This window comes from Pempheris klunzingeri, chromosome 11 (genome assembly GCF_042242105.1).
Source record: "Pempheris klunzingeri isolate RE-2024b chromosome 11, fPemKlu1.hap1, whole genome shotgun sequence".
Taxonomy (NCBI): domain Eukaryota; kingdom Metazoa; phylum Chordata; class Actinopteri; order Acropomatiformes; family Pempheridae; genus Pempheris; species Pempheris klunzingeri.
In genome coordinates, this window is record NC_092022.1 from 10,326,893 (window position 1) to 10,343,902 (window position 17,010).

At 42.0% G+C, this 17,010-nt stretch overlaps 1 protein-coding gene across 5 annotated transcripts in view; it reads right to left on the reverse strand.

The window, feature by feature from the left end:
- rerea (arginine-glutamic acid dipeptide (RE) repeats a) overlaps positions 1-17,010 on the reverse strand; it is a 122,123-nt gene that overhangs the window by 21,843 nt on the left and 83,270 nt on the right. For 3 of the 5 annotated variants that reach the window (XM_070838890.1, XM_070838891.1, XM_070838889.1), the window contains 6 exons: positions 15,631-15,727; positions 13,749-13,853; positions 9,057-9,105; positions 7,913-8,037; positions 6,410-6,509; positions 5,549-5,647 (listed from right to left, as the gene is read on the reverse strand). In XM_070838890.1, coding sequence (XP_070694991.1) covers positions 5,549-5,647; positions 6,410-6,509; positions 7,913-8,037; positions 9,057-9,105; positions 13,749-13,853; positions 15,631-15,727 — 575 coding nt within the window. Of the gene's footprint in view, positions 1-5,548; positions 5,648-6,409; positions 6,510-7,912; positions 8,038-9,056; positions 9,106-11,875; positions 11,917-13,748; positions 13,854-15,630; positions 15,728-17,010 lie in introns of those variants that run through there. The other 2 variants (XM_070838894.1, XM_070838893.1) reach the window with 1 other exon arrangement.

Consider the following 17,010-nt stretch of genomic DNA (forward strand, 5'->3'; position numbering starts at 1 on the left):
CGAGCGAGCAAGCGAGAGAGTGAGAGAGGAGGAGGAGGGGGGGCTGGGTGGAAGCCCTACCAAATGGCCATCCGCTGTGCAGAAACAACAGGCTTCTCTCTCTGAGTGTGTTCCAGGGAGCTGGCGCTTTTCACCCGCCCCAAGTTTCCCCTCGGAGACTAACAGAGCACTATTGTGAGGCTGGAGAGGAGACATATAAAAGGAGGAGGAGAACGAGAAAAAATGATTCAATAGGCCATTGTTGTGTGTGCGTACTTCCTGCTTGAGAGTTGATTGTTGGGAGTTGTAAAACTGGTTAAGATAATGCAGACATATGCACAAAGATGGTATCGTGATGACAAACAGAGCGCAGGCTCACACATGGAACATAATTCCTGCTAAATGTCATTCCCTGAAAACACTGACGCAAGACCATCCAACAGCAAACAAAGCCACTTTCACTCAATATGGAGTCATTATACTTGACTTGTTGTTAAAAGCTGACCTTTAAAAGCCTGCTGTGTATAAACCCAGAGGGCTGAGGACAGCCAGTCGGCAAGCCAAAACCAAAGGGTAAAAACACTGCTGTCCGTTATGAAATAACTACTTGTAATAAGATTGGCCACCATGTGCAGAGAGGGAATCACAACATGCTAGAGGGGTGAGACCGCACTGACTGACACTAGACTACCCACATCCTCTTTGGACTGACACCAAACATAAAGATGAAAATCTATGTGTAGATATGTTCAAATGTATGTTAAGATATACTTTATAATTAGAAACTCTTCTTAAAAAACCTAAAACAAAAGGAAATGTTTTGGAGTACCTAAAGACCTCACTTTTTGCATTTACATAATAGTTAACACGGAGATATTGTGCCAACTTTTAGAAAGAAAAGTATCCTGAGCTTCCTTTGGCTTGTACTGACACAAAAGGTGACAGGAAATTCCAGCACACACCCATCCTGCCTGCTATTTCGTTACTAAACAACCCTAAAAAGCTTTGCTGGCATCGTACCATAATGGTGATAAAATGCACTGCTGACATTAAAATTTCACTGAAGCAAACAGAGCTCCCTCTGGAGCTCGTCTGACTTTAAAATAATCCACAGCCTGCAGCAGGGGATGCAGGGCGGCATGTCGTGTTTTATCTGGTGTTTGTGGTCGGGCACTGTGTCTCAGGTCTGTAGGCTTGTGTTCAACCGCTGGGGGGGCGCTACTCTCTCCTCTTCCTCGTCTTCCTCCCTCCCCTCCCACCTCAGTGCTGTCGGCGGCCTGCTCCAGTCATCCATCAGCTGAAGACACAGCCACAGATAAGCCGCGGCACAGTGCAGCTGGCTGAGGAATAGACCTGCCGCCCCACAGCAGTAATAGATCAGCCTCTCTGTCTCTGACATGGCGACACACAGCACGACTGCAGCTGCTTCTGATTGTTTATATGGCACCTCCTGTTGGCCGATGCATTATTAGCACCACTTATTCACAATCAGGAATGACAGAATCTCCATGTGAGGAGACATTAGATTACCATCATTAGATGGAGTTTTCAAGTGTAAAAATCCCTTGATGACCTTGACAAAGTCTGCAGGTAGGGCAGGTGCAAATTAATCACTTTGAGGATGTAATACTGAGCTTACTTTGGATTTTACTGAGACACGCATACATAAATAATTTTTATAATAACATCAATACTCTTGAGACAAACCGAGACAAATGTTAGCGTAAGATCGCTGTAAGCACAACAGCAGCCCTGCTTCTGCTGGGTCTGAATTTATTTATGGTTTAATATTTGTGTGAGAAGGGAAATATTAGATATAATGTATTTGTTATACAAGTACATATACTATATTTAAATGTGTTATTTTTTATTCTTTTATCATAGTTTATCAACTTAGTGAACTCACTATATTTGTTACTCTAATCCTAATTATTATCTTTAAGATTATTTTAGGTGGCAGGAGGAAGGCTAGGTGGGCACGGGAGGACTTTGGTTGGTGGAAAACACTACACATCATTTTTTAAAACTTTGTGATACTGTTATAATTCTGTTTATCAATACATTCAATAACCTCATATAACTATTCAATAACTACATTCAATCGAATAACTAATAAATAGCTGACTAAAGCCTGTGTTCTGTATAGCTTTCAGGTTTTCCAATGCTGTCCGTCCAAATAGATGATTACGTCAAAACTGGATTTACCACTTGATGGATTCTGCAATCTTTAAACCACAACTTTATTTCATTTCGACGTGGAACGGGTGCAAGCATTTTAATCAAGAACATGTATCTGTACTTGCCCAGAAAGTGTCAGCAGAGGCCAGCTCCAGCCGAAGATTCAGTCACCAGTAAGTGTTCATTTAGTAGCTTTCAACAAGCAGAGATTGTTCCCACTGATGATAATCATATCCTGTCAGATAACTGGGGTTTCATGCTTTATAACAAATCTATTTACTATTCAGAGTTCAGACATTATTGTTATTTTACAATGCAGCATCAATGGAGGAGCATTTAATAGCAACAAGAAAAACATCCTGTATGCTTTTCATTTGAAGCACTTGGTTCAATGTTTATTTTAGAGTTTATTTTTGTAACTACATAATCAAAGCAAGTTCAGCATTGGCAGTGAGCACTGATCAGACTTCTGATGAAACGCACCTAAAGGAGTGGTGTGGTAGGATTGCCTCTCCCAGTAAGACTTTATAAAAAGCAGAGGACTATTTAACGTCTAGCTGTCTGAAATGTTTCACCCACCCATAATAACAGTAATTATGTTAGTGATCACATTTTCCCTTTACGTGCTGGTTGAATCAAACACTCCTCAACCCTCAACATTCAGAGACTGTGCAGCAGATGTTTCTGGTGAAAAAAATTTAGATTGTTGAATTTAATCTGTTTTAGAACATTTGAGATTTTTCTTTGGTCTAAACTATGAAACAGTTTGAGTGGGGCTCACACCAAAGTGACAGATTTTCAATTTCTGAAAGTTGTACTAATATTCTCACAGGGTTGACATTAAGAAATCATACTGCTGTGAAATAATTTTTGTGTGCTTATGAGATGAGGAAAAAATGAAAGAAGCACTTTACTTTGCAAAGGTGAGAGTTACACCACAGCAGTAATGAAACCGGCAACAAATTATCATAGCAGTTATCTTATCTTTCAGTGTGATATGTGTGTGGGGAAAAACTATCAATGTTTTTCTAGAGTTGAGACAAGGTCCAGGATTATGTGCTATGTGGCGGCAGCTGCAGGCGGAGAGAAGAGAGGTGGGGAGCAAGAGAAGTCAAAGGGGGGAGGGGAGGGTGACAAGTGACCCTGCAGACAGGCTGATTCTGTCATTCCAGCGGCCCCCGCTGTCACTTTTATTCACATCTATAAAAGAATGCAGGGGTGGGGTGAAAAAAGAGCAGGAGTGATGAAGCTAGTCCTGGAGGGGATGAGAGGGAAGAGGGAGAGAAGAAGGGGAAAGGCAGAGCAAGGGGTGATAAATAAATAAAGAGCAGCAGGGCTGATTTTCTCTGAGTGCGTCAAGGTTGGAGCTACATTTACACCTGTCCCTCAAGGCTGCAGGGCTGGAAAGGCACAACTGGTGATCAGATCACTGGGAGCTCTGTCCTTGACCAGCCAGAGTCAAGAAGCTGCTTCTCCAGGCTGCGGACACTGTATGGCATGTTGATCGCCACCACCCGCAGACACAAAACACACCTCGGCCAGTGAACATGGCTAACAATGTGTACTGGACGTCCTGACAGCTCCTCCACTTCACTTACATAATGCTCTGTGATGATGAACATGATGAAACTCCTCTGTGAAAGTGAGCGTGGAGCTGCCTTGACCAAGGTTACCAAGAATAAATTAAATTGGCTAAGGATTCAGGACTCAGCAATAATTCAATGTTAGCGTTTTTCAGAGGAGTTTTAAAGTAATAAGACGATCACAGCATGTTAACTTTCTAAAAACTAACATAAGTGGTTACAGAGGTTTTGTTTTACAGGGGTTAATGTTTTATCCAATTTAATACAACAGTGGAGCACAGGTCATCGCATTTGACATCAATCTGAAGATTTACATGTAATTTTTGCATATATTTGCTATATGAGGATTTACAGCTAGACCAATAAACTGTCCAGGGTCAACATATAGGCCAATATCAGCTTAATTATTGATATTTCATCATTGATATTCCATACTGGTATGGATCTTGGTCACAATTCTTATTAAGAAAAAAAACAAAATACCAACAACATGGGACATGCTTGCTTACGTTGTGTTTATGTTCATAGAAAGTACTATCAGCTGATTTGGCTGATATTAAATTTAAATATATTTAATAATAGATACAATAATGCTTAAAGATCCCAAGAACATATTGGGGTCTGTCATTACAGATAAATAACACTGTAATGTAAAATCTATCTGATTAAAAAAATGCCAGGAGTGAAGTGATCACTATATTGTCTGAAATGGGGCTTTCACGGCTTCAACTGTCGAGCCCCTACTGCGCTTCTTTGGCAAGTGGTCTGTGGTAGACCTGCTGTGGTGAAGTGTGGCAGTAAAGCCTCCCATCAACATGTCTGTCCCCCGCTCTAATCATCTTCGCACAGCAGTTAAGCTCGGCGCCAGCAAGCATGCATAAATAAAGGCAAACTCATAACTAGCCCACAAAAGGATGGCGGACTTAATTTGTTGTGATTCGCTGTGGTCCTGCCGTGGGCTCTGGCTTTACTCAAATGTGCCCATCATGTTCAATTACAAGACAAATCAACACATTCACTTCCACTGGATACGAGCCGCCGGATTCAAAGCTCAACAAAAGCCTGCCGAGCTTCAGCATTACCAAACAATATCAAAGCGGAAAAAGGATGATTCATCCAGGAGGAGGAAAAACTAACAGAAGAATTTTAGCAGTGGAGCCTTTTGTTTCCCTAAGATCTACAGTCAGACCAGCCAGTAGTGTTATCTTTGAAAAGGAGTGGGTATACAAACATGTAGTGCAGTGTGTCATAAAGCATCAGGGCCTAAGCCAATGCTCTCAGTGGTTTTGACATGGTGTTACCCGGCACGTTCACTCCCCTCCTACCCCTTCATGATGTGCTGTTTGATCAGGGAAAAGGGCTGCCATTTTCTGATTCTAGCCCTTCGACAGCTGTGGTGAAATTCGCATCTAAATTCAAATGGAGGCCGACATTACCAGCCCTCAATCTTTTCCCTTTCCAGACATCCACGCTAAAGATTTATTCTGTGGGTGATAAACAGGATGCAGCTGCTCTTGGGCCTTGGAGGAGCTGGAAACCAACGAGTGTTTTTACTGATGTCTTGTGAGACTGGGCCAAGAGCCTTGTTTAAACTCTCTCTCAACAGCTCCCTCTAAAGTCACAAACCGAGCCCTGACACGCAGCAGCTATCATACACGAAATACCAGCAAACACCAAGAACACTAAAGAATACTCTGAAACAACAAAATATCATATGTTGTGTATTCCAGCTTCAGCCTCCTGAATAAATAATTAATTTTCAAGCATAATCTCTCTTTTTTCTTTTTAAAAAGGCACAGTTCTCTTACCACTTCATCCTCAGACCAGCACTTCTCTATGAGTTTGGGTACAGGCTTCTTCACCAGACGCTGGAGAGCTTTTCCTGCATCATAGCTGCTCTCGTGAAGCTGAGGACAATCACAGAAAATACCAGCTTGTAACTCGGATTATAAAACAACGCATGGAGATATTAAAAAAAATAAAATAAAAATTATTAAGGCACCAACTTTCTTCACTTTGACACAGATGGGACATTTTCAGCTGCACTGACACATTTTAATGAGCTGATTTGTATTACAAACATCCCGTTTACATCCAGGAGTCACTGAACCCTTTGACTAGAGGTCTTAGAGCATCAGAGGAAATGCCGTACAAGAACCAGAACGAGCCTGGAAATAAATAACGCAGTGACAAAGGCAATCACTGTGCAGCTTTATGCCCTGTGTAACAATCAAATGGGTGAAACAGGCAGTGCTGGAGCTCTTCCTCTGAGAATAAACAAGCATTACTCATTGGAATTGCAAATCGAGAAGAAGGTCGAGAGACAATGACCTCCCCGCTATGTTAATTTTCCAGTTTATAGAGTCGGAATATAAATGCCCTGTTTATGATGATTCTAATCTCTTTCTTGTGCTTGAGTCCTCGGTATTCATTATCATTGTGACGGACAAACCTCTCATTACGCCTAGCGTATTGTATGCCTCTGAGGCTGGGTTTACTACAGGGGGCTCCTCTACTGGCTTAGGGGCTTTATCATTGCCCATCATGGCAGAACTGCATAACAGCTAAAATAACGGTGGCATCCCTGCAATTCAAACCCAATATTTTACTGTGTTTTTTTCTATTATGTACATTTCATTTCTCGTATTAGACTTGCTGCTGCTACTTACAGTGTTAAGTGCGTTTAATGTAGTGTCATCTCGAGAGGCTGCTAGACACCCGTCTTCTGTTGAGCCTCCGTCACACATCCCTGCAAAGGCAGCCATGCTCCTGTGGACACAACACATATGGATCAATATTAAAAGCAGCCACAGGCACCTACTTACAGAGCTGTTACGATATCACTTCACTGACTTCAAAGTCCATGCAGGTTTGTTTAATCACGTCTCACAGGTGTAGTAGCGATAACAACAGATGGCTAGAAGCAGGGTCACCTTAACACATTTTCCTATCGTTAAAAAAAACTTTTAAAGTGTTGACAAGTCATTATAAATGGTTTCTTTCATGTACACAGATAAAAGAAGACTATTGCTGCACTGCAACATGGCTGCTGACACAACTTTATAAAATGAATATAGAATTAAACAGATAACAAGTGGAGCACCAACAATCAATAATAGGAAAACAAGCCGAGAAATGTTTCCTTTATAAACATAAACTAGCTAGCTTTGTCACTAAGGAGGATACCTGCAATATTAGTCTATTAATTCATCATTCATTCAACAGAAAGTTAACTGGCAAATATTATAATAGTTCATTAACAGTTTAAGTAATTAATAAGGAAAATGCCAAACATTTGATGCTGCTTTTCTACGATTTCCACTATACAATATAGTACAGTACATTAAATCATTTTGGGTTTTGTACTGACAAAACAAGAAATCTGATGGTGTCACCTTGAGGTCTAACATATTGTGACATGTATTTTTCCCAGTCAGTTTTAGGCTGTTTAATAAATCAAATGACAACACAACAAGGTACATTTAAGGTAGGAGCTGATGCAGGAACCACATCAGCAGCCTTTTTTCTCTTCGCTCTACGTCTCCACACAGCAGGGGATCTTTTCACATTAACTCACAATACAATAAGCATATACTAATAACCATCTTTACTACACTGCGAACAAAGCAATGTTTTGGCGTCCCGATTTTCTCCTAACACGGCTTTGCCATTAGTTATGTTATGTTAATGCACAGTACATACACTGATGCAACACAATGTGGGTCTATGTAACAGTGGTAAGCATGAAAACAAGTATGACAGATAAATACAGACTTTGTTGGAATTTCTACAACACTGTCCTGGTGACAGGTGGTGATTAATTACAAAGTGGCCCCTGACTACGTTTTAACATCGAAACCTGTCAGCACATATCACTTTCACTGCAGCACCATGTTAGGGAACACTGATGGATGATTTTATCCCATGATGCAACATCTGAGGAAGTGAAACATTAGTGAGTAGCAGTCTTTAATATCCTGATATTTTCAAGTACTGAATTTACACACTTGGACATCAACGCAGTGAGGGCAAAGGCCTCTTTGAGGTTACATATTTTTGAAAAACCTTTGACTAAAATCTTCAACTTCATTGGTGTTACTTTTCCCCTTGAACAAATGGGTTACACTTTGCTGCCCTTCCAGGTCTGAACTCCTGCGTTTCTCTGGGCTCACCTTGCGGCTCTGAGGTACATGAGAAGATCACAGTCGTTGACCCCTGGCATCCAGACCAACTCCTCATTCTCGGTCACGGCCTGGCCACCAGGAGAGGGGAAAGGCTGCAGCTCTGGGAGCTTGGCCTAATTAGGTCCAGGGAGAAGAAGAGGAACAGATGGTGTCACACCACAAATAGCATGCAAGCTTGAAGGAAATATCAGCTTTCAAGCCCCTGTCATCAACTTTTCACCGTGTGGCTAGGTGGTGGCAGCGGGCAATGGAGAAATAGTTACAGTCACAGAGATTTAATATCTTATGACAACACCGAACTGTAGTACGTAGATGACTTCCTGTCCTTCCATCATGTCCAGTGAAAATGAAGAAAACGAAACGATCTCAAAACATTTGCGTTTTGTCGCCCCCCCCCCCCCCCTTTTTTTAAAGATGGAACATAGAATGAACTACTGTTTTCTCATTTATTATGTGTATTTATGTATCCTCATATGTATATTTGTATATAGCTTCCTTTTCCTTTTCTTTTTTTTTGCTGCTCTTTTATTCTGTTTCTTGTTACAAAGCTGACTGAGAAATGCACAAAGAATTGCAATGTATCTGTTCTTACTCATGCAAATGGCAATAAACTCTATTCTACATGTAGAGATCCTCCTTAAATTTGGTAGCAACATAAATAACTTAATCACTAACTTACCTAAACTCAAGTAAGTTTGTATAAGTATACATGATTTATACACATAGCTTTACAGAAAGAGATTATCAAATTCCACACTGGCCTAATTACCTGATAAAATTGATGTGGTATTATTTCTTTGACCTTATAAAGATTTAGATTTACTGCATTCTAAATAATTATCTGTCTTGTGTGAACAACACTGCAGCAAAGACCAAGCTAGCTTGTTATTATCAGCAGCTTCAACTATTTTGAGGGAGAAATCGTGAGAAAGCCGAATAGCAGGACATTAATATGCTTCTACACATCTTATTTGGAACGGATTATCTTAATTGAGTTAAGACTTGCCCAATTTTAGGTTTTATTGTTGTGTGATATTGAAATCTCACTGTTTCTAATGTGAAAAAAAACCTTTCACCATCACTAGAGAAAACTCTTTAATGGATGGGTGAAGTGTGTTATACAATGACTTACTTGGTGACTGGGTCCCACTCGGATTTCCCCTTGTGTGCTGTTTAGTCGCCTGAGAAGAGACAAAGACAGCGGAATGAAACGAAATATTTACTTGGCAACATTTCAAAGCTCGCTGGAATAAATCTGCTGACATTGTGCCTGTTGCATCAGCTAAACAACTGCACAAACTACAAAGTCCCAATCGGGTATCATAACCGACCGAAGCCTCAAAGCACAGAAGAAAGAAAATGTCGGCAAACTAACAATTCATGACCTGGACAAGATCAAACACAGTGCGAAGGGACAAGGGCACTACTCTGTACTGTGGAAATCTTTACAGGCAAGTCACAAGTGAGAAAAGTACGTAGTGTTTTCTTCTGAAAAGCAAATCATGATTTCAGGAGAACATTCCTGGTCAACTGCTCCTGCACGGCGAGCTGAGCAGAGCACATTTGCAGACCCGATATTGTGGATGCAGCAGTAAAACAGAATCCCCTAACAGGAGGAGGAGAGGAGGAGAAGGAGGGGTGGAGGTGGGGGAGCTGGCTCTGGATATGCAGGGCGAGAGCCTCTGAAACGGCTGCTGGTACAAATGTTGGTAGCCATAGCAACTGCAATTTAATAATAGTGTTCCGAATCTCCAGCTGCAGTGGATTAAAGAAAATGACAAGATGTTCCTTTTGAAAAGCCTTTCCCTCTGTTGCCTAGGTAACAGCCGAGCGCAGGGCGGCCCAGAATCTTTCAGCGTGATTTGCACCCAGAGAGCCTCGCACTTCATCACGGAGACCTGGCGGAAACCTGAGAGAGCACAGCCCTCTGGTCTCTTTACAGTCCTCCAACCGCAAAACCCCTACGACGAGTGCATTTTTGACCCAACTCCACTCTCCCCTTCTGAACAGACCTCCTCCTCCACCTCCTTTCAGACAGGAGAGAGCAATCCATACCGTTATGAACTGCGGCTGACGGGAGCGCTGGCACAGGCAATATCAGCACGGGCCAAAAACTGAATTTCAGCTGCACTAAATGACCCCAGGCCTGCCAAGACAGTCTGATTCTCCAGTACACGTCCAAGCACTTCGCTTTGTTTTGTTACAAATATTCTCAGTCGCTCAGACACACTAAATGTAAAAACATCACAATTCAGCAGACTATGAGAACCCAAAGCGATGAAGAGTGCTGATAAAGATAAACTAGGGTAGTTTTCCTGTGTCATCAGCACTTTAGATTGGATTTTAAAGGTTTGCTAACGATTTCATAACACTTGAACCCTACTTTAAGCAATTTGACTGAAAGTTTTGAGATAGTTGTTACAAGTGAGTGAGCACAGAGATAGCAAAAAACAAAGAAATACACTACCCTGCTTTCACCTCATAGCACATACTTGCATGCAGACATGCTAATTATCTGCACTGCTGAAACACTTATCTGCCTGTAACTCTGTAAATGTTCCACAAACGTGTTCCTGACAATGTGCAGTCGGCCAGGTCTGCTGAACGTCTGGCAGGAGGCCGTAAGGATGACAAACGAGGACCTGTGCACCAGAATGAGAACGGCGTCTGAAGACAGCCGTGTTTTACTCCTGAGAGCAGACATTCAGATGGAATGCTGCACAGGTCCTGAGAGAGGAGGAAGAATACAGATGTAACGCAGCAGGAAGCTCCCAGGAGTTTCCATACAGACTGCAGGTCTACGGACACAGTCTGCTAAACAAGCAAAGCATGTTAATGTGATAAAAATGATAAAAATAGGGCTATGTTAGCAATACTAATATATCTGTAAAAATACCCTTGTTCATTTAAAAAGGAGATATTAACAAATCAGAATGAATCTTTTCATTTAATTAATGTAGGTAAAACATACATTATTACATTATCTTTAAGGTATTAGTTATAATACTGACTTCTTAAGTCATGTTTTACTTTTTCCTTTAACAAACGGCACAAAGCCTGCTGCAGAGGACAATAAAGTCAAAGATACCCAGTTGTTACACACAACAGGATCAGATCTAACTCAGCATTAACACACAATCTTGTCAAATAATTACAGGCTTACTTATTAAACCCAAACAAAAACGTGACAGTCTGGTCAACTTTGTGTGTGTGTGTGTGTGTGTGTGTGTGTGTGTGTGTGTGTGTGTGTGTGTGTGTGTGTGTGTGTGTGTGTGTGTGTGTGAGAGAGAGAGAGATGGTGTGCGTGCAATCAAGGATAACCCCGCCCCCCCATCAATTTCAGCCAATCACAGCGCGAGTCTGTGGCACACTGACATAATTGCAGCACGGCAAAAACAAACCCAACTTGGTGGTATTAAAGTGCCACAACAAGCAGCGTGTGTTCGTAGCAGCTGCTCGCAGAGCCGGTGGAGCTTTGTGTGCAGCCCGGCACTGCTCCATGCGCCATGTCATCCCGACTGTAAACAGGAGCTGCAAAATGGAGCCAGGGTTGCCTCTCCGGCTCTTAAGACCGTCATATAACACATGCTGGCTGCACACTCATCAGCCTAACACTCGCGGGTGCATCGCGAAGACTGTGCATTTGATGGGAAGACGTTAATAAAAGGTGTGATACGAAAGGTCCCCATTATGGGAGCGCAAACGCGCAGCGGTATGCGATCTGCGATGACATGCATGTCCAACAGCGTCCGATCCTCCTGCTGCTGACACAATGTGCTCCCCGACACAGACACAGCCGCTTAGCATAATGACAGTGATGCGGACAGCTCGCGAACATCACACACTTTTGTCACACTGCTGGAACGCGACTCGTGAAAATAAGACCAGCCAACACTCGCGCAGCAAGCAATAACGGCACGGGAAAGCACGAGAATATGATCGCACACCTACCTCCGGGGACTGAACAAATCGTCCATTTCTGACATCGAGCCCTAAGGTTGGGTGGTGACACTGTGTGTGTAATGCTCGTTGGAATTAACTCCCCTCTCCCACCTATTTCTAGGTGCTCAAAATGGAGAACCACGCATTCGCTCCGGAGAGGTGTTCACTGAGCTTGTGCTGTGACCTCAGCCTGCACGTACGGCGTCGCAAGCTCGGCTCGCTCCTCCACGGGCGCTACTGAGCATGTGCTGCGACCTCACACGAGCGCACACACGCACAGGCACACGCGTAGGCAGACAGACACGCGTGCAGGATACGGAATTCATCCCTCCTCGTATGTCTGCGCCATAATAAACAAGAGTGAAATTGCAAGGCTGCAGACACCCCGCTCAGAATACCAAACGAGCGCAGCAGAGGAGGGAGGGAGGGAGGGAGGGATGGAGGGAAGGAGGGAGAGGGGGAGACTGAGACTGAACAGGGCCCCGAAGGAGGAGGTTCCCAACTGGCAACCCTAGGTGCCAGTAACATGGACAGCTGTCACTGAAACACGTGTGACACCAGCTATGGATAATAACAATGTGCAAGAACCAAACAACATGTCCCACAAGTCCTTCAGACAGATCATACAGTTTTCATTTAGGGGACATTTGGGTAAAAGTGAAGGCACAATCATTTAAGACATAAATGACAATTTATGCAATTTTTAGATATTCCAAAAAAGCTGGGGAAAATGTTTTCTTTGATATTAACCATTCTAATCTAGCACAACAAACTACTAATATGGTGTCTTATATACTTGAGCATTTAAACAAAATATCTGCTGGCATCACTATCAGCCGATCCATGGGGGTTTGCTCAGGTCCCCCATGACACATCTCACAATACGGCCAGCTGAGCAGGTGCAACAAGGACAACAACCTATTAAAAGTCTTAAATCAAACGTCAATTTTTGAGAAGCGTCAGATTTGTTGATGTTATTATCTGAAGCAGCTGAATAAGATTCGGTCATCGTTAATTCTAATGTTCACATCTGCTTTCCTTTTCTAATCTCACAAGTCTTCATTGATCCTGATCATCCTAATCAGATAAGGGACTTAAAATACTCCTGATGAGCTTCACGTAGATTTTCCATTCTAATCTTAAGTTTAATGTAAAAGATCAGTAATTTGAAACATGACACGTAATTTGACATATACCAGCGAACTCCTAAACAATTATATAGCCATGGGGAGGGGTGGGGTTCCTCAGGCTCATTCTCCATAATTACACCACATTAAGACCATTTTTGTGCACCGATAACAGAGACAGTCGTAATGAGCAGAAATCATCATTAGACAGAACACAAAAAAACAACAACCAGAAAACCCAAAATTATATTTTCATCTCCTGCCCTAAAAAAGCACCAATTTTTACTGTACTCATGCTACTAGGGGGGGTGACACTGAAAAAAGCAAATAGCACAATATTTTAGACTCAACAACTTAATACAATTTCATTAAATTTTGAATTTTGCTTATTAGTGCCATCAAGCAACATTTAATTATACAAGGGATGTGTGATATGGTAATTACAGGGATGTTACTTGAAAAACATTGAATTGCAATTGAATTGAAACTACTTATGAACTCGATTAGTCAAATAGACAGAAAATTAAAATAGTATTTGCCTGTTGGCATTCTGATGACTTTTTTTTAAATTTCTTTACCATTTCCTGACATTTCCTAGACAAAATAAATATTCATTAATCAAGAATATAATCACCAGTTGCAGCCCTATTTTAATCATAATAATGTGGAGAGTGTACCAGGCATTTGTGGCCTGTGGGAGGATTAAGAAGGGTACCGTTTCCCTGGAAATGACAGGACAGAAAGCTCCTCCTCACCTGGTCTCTGGGTTGTATCCGAGGATATAGAAAAAGGAGTCGATGCGGGCTTTGAACTCCCTGGCAGCAAAAATGTCGGAGAAATGGGAAATGTTGCATTTCCCCCTGCAAGAGACGAGACAGGCTTTATTAGACAACAACAACGACAACTACATGACAAAGTGATACCCTAGCAGGAGCAGACACGGCCCTAATTAGACGCTCTTGGGGTGTTCATCCATTGGAGGTGACAAATACAGCAGCAGATATCTAGTGTCTGTCAGTGCCTGCTGACTTTGCGGTGAGACATCAGGCTCTGGCTACTGAACCCATAAACACCAGCTGAACATGTCAGCCCTGCCTCATCGGCTGCAGCTGAGATTTGGGAAAACGCCGCAGACATCTGGACAGGAATTCAACCTGTGCGTCTCCCTCCTGACATGATTACCCCCCGATGAGCTGAGAGGGCCGAGGCTCTGACCACATCTTGATACCATTTCCTGTTTCCAGCACCCTGGTGTCTGGCTCTATCAAAATAACAGACATCACAGGCATAGAGAGCTGAGCTGCCTTGCAGAGAAACAGTATCTTCCTCCCCCTGAAAAGATTAAAGGGCGCTAAGGAGGGCTGTCTTTAGAGAGCTGCGGCATTACAGCATCCCACTGGAATTCCCTCCCATTTATCTAAAGCCTGGAGAATAACTCAAATCAAAGGGTGCTCTGTGTAGGAGAAGTTGCAGCTAATTTGCCCTGAAATCAGTGGTTTCTGGGAGACATGGCTTAGGCTGCCCGCCGCTGTGCTGCTCACAGATGGTTTTGGTTAAAGAAAAGGGGAAGTGGGGGAGGTGGGAGGGGTGGTCAGACAGGAATGGATGAAGAGACGGAGGAACACGGAGTGAACACAAAATATCAGATTTCAGACTTGCATTACTTTCTACTGACACTTAGCATGGAGAGAGTGCCATCAGTTTTGCTGTAGAGGCACATGTTGTGACAGGTGTGTGTGTGGGGTTGTCGATGCGCAGCCATTTCAATCAGTGTGTTAATAGAAAACAGCGTGAGACACGAATCTCATTTATGGCTTTGCATCTGAACACATCTGGTCTATTTCTACAGCACCTGTTAACAGCAGCATAGCAAGTTTTATTATCTTAACTTGTGAGTGTTTTATAAATGCAATAGAAAAAAAATGCTGTGATTTCTTTTAGAGTTGGTTCATATGCGGCTGATAGAAACTCTGCAGTAATGTTGCACTACTACCCTGTTGCTACTGTTCAGAAAAATACAAGTACATAATGCTAAGAATAGCACATGTCTCCTCAATCTGGATCACAGCAGGCCAGTATTTTACAGTAGTTGTATACCAATTAACACACAGATGGTCTAAGTCATTAGTCTCTGTGAGTGTATAAGAACAGTATATTTGAAAAACGAGTTGCTGGTATAATAGCACCTGACTAGTGACACTAAAATATGATTTTAATGACATATGATTATATCTCACACTGCTCAAAGATATGCCAATTATCCATACGGATTCATTTACCCGCTGTCCAACCTGACAACAAATTTTCAAACCTAAATCACAGCACAGGGTGCCATAAAAAGTGCCTAAGTTTTATGGTAATAACAATAAAACCTCAGTTAAATAAAGGAGTTTCATGGCCAAAGAACTGGGACAAATAAAAGCTGAGTGGGGTAACAGGGATACTGTGCTATAAATGCGAGAAGTGCAATCGCAGCAGCCGTGATGTTAATGGACCTTTAGGGCTGGGTGTTGAGCGAAAGAGAAACCTGATGGAAACTTATACTGTTCTTTCAAAGTGCAGCTTCTATCTTCTGCATGCAGACTGAGAGCTTTATAATTGTGTCTGTGGTCGATCTCCGTGTTAATGTTTGTTTACCTGAGAGCAGCAGCATGATAAGTGTCCACATAGTCAGAGATGAAGAGTTCTCGACTCCTGACCACTGGGTCTGTGATAACCAGCTCCCGGCCAGAATCTGGAAGGAGAAAAGCACAGTTGTACTGAATGCCCATCTACCTGTAATGCTCAAGAAAACCAAACGCATTCGTCTGTGAAAAAGAGGGAACACAGATAAAGTATTTTGGGCATTTAACCTGACTAATAAAATCATGAGCACAGTTCTGTGTACATCTTAAGTAACAAGTTCCTCTGCAGAGGTCAGTATCATGTCACATAATTCAATAAAGCCAATAAAGCCAAGTCCCCTGAGGAGAGGACATAATGTTCAGTTCTCAAGTGAAATGACCCTTGCGGGGGTTAAGACGCACACGGCAGAACCAAGAAGAGGCGGCACTCTTCGTTGACAAATGACCCAAGTTGTGGTGTGCTGTGGCCACTGCGCTCCAGCCTTGTGACATCAATTCTAATAATCCCTGCTGCAAGGACAGACTGCAGATAGTGGAGCAATGCGCTGCACTAAAGCTGATTCTGGATGGAAAACGTACCAAGTGTCTGGTAGATAACCTCAGTGACAAACTTAAACTACAGCCTTCCCTCTCACTCAGGTGACTATTGTAGAGAGCTACTACAGTGCTGTTTTTACATAAAGACTATATGCCAAAGGAGGAATGTTCAGTCAGAATGGGAGAGTATAACAGCTAAAAATCCATATCGTTAAAAAAACAACAACTAAATACCGGGTTTGTACAGCTCTAAGAGTAAAATTCAAGAACTTTTCAAGCACTTTTAAGGTATCAATTCAATTAATCAAGGTATCGATTCATTTCAAATATTACAAGATTTTTGGTTTACGTGAGTGATCGTGTAGACGAAATACCAGATTTTATCGAAAATCTGCCATTTTTCAATGAATGTATTTGAATTCAAGCATATTTCTAACCTTGAAGCTATAATGATTAAAATGACTTATTTCCTAAACTTTCTAGACTTTGTACGCTTCCTGTAAATATAAAACTAAAAAAACATGAACGAGTGTTCACAGTGAGAACAGTGAGTACTTGGTGCCACGTCATTCAAGTACAACATGAAACACATATTTGGGACAATCTCCTAAACTCAAAGGAGCAGTAAGAAAGTATCAATGATGTGTACAAGTAACCAATCAATTAAGTAGTTGTTAAGGGCAAGCTCACTCATTTATGAGATTTGCATATATGTGATTGCTTTATTAAGAATTTGTTAGTAATATAAAAAGGTTCCTAATTTGATATGAATCAAAACAAAAACAGCACAGTGGTCTGTGACAACATGGACTATTTTGTAGAATCCAAATACTTGTTCATCAAGTGATTATCCAAA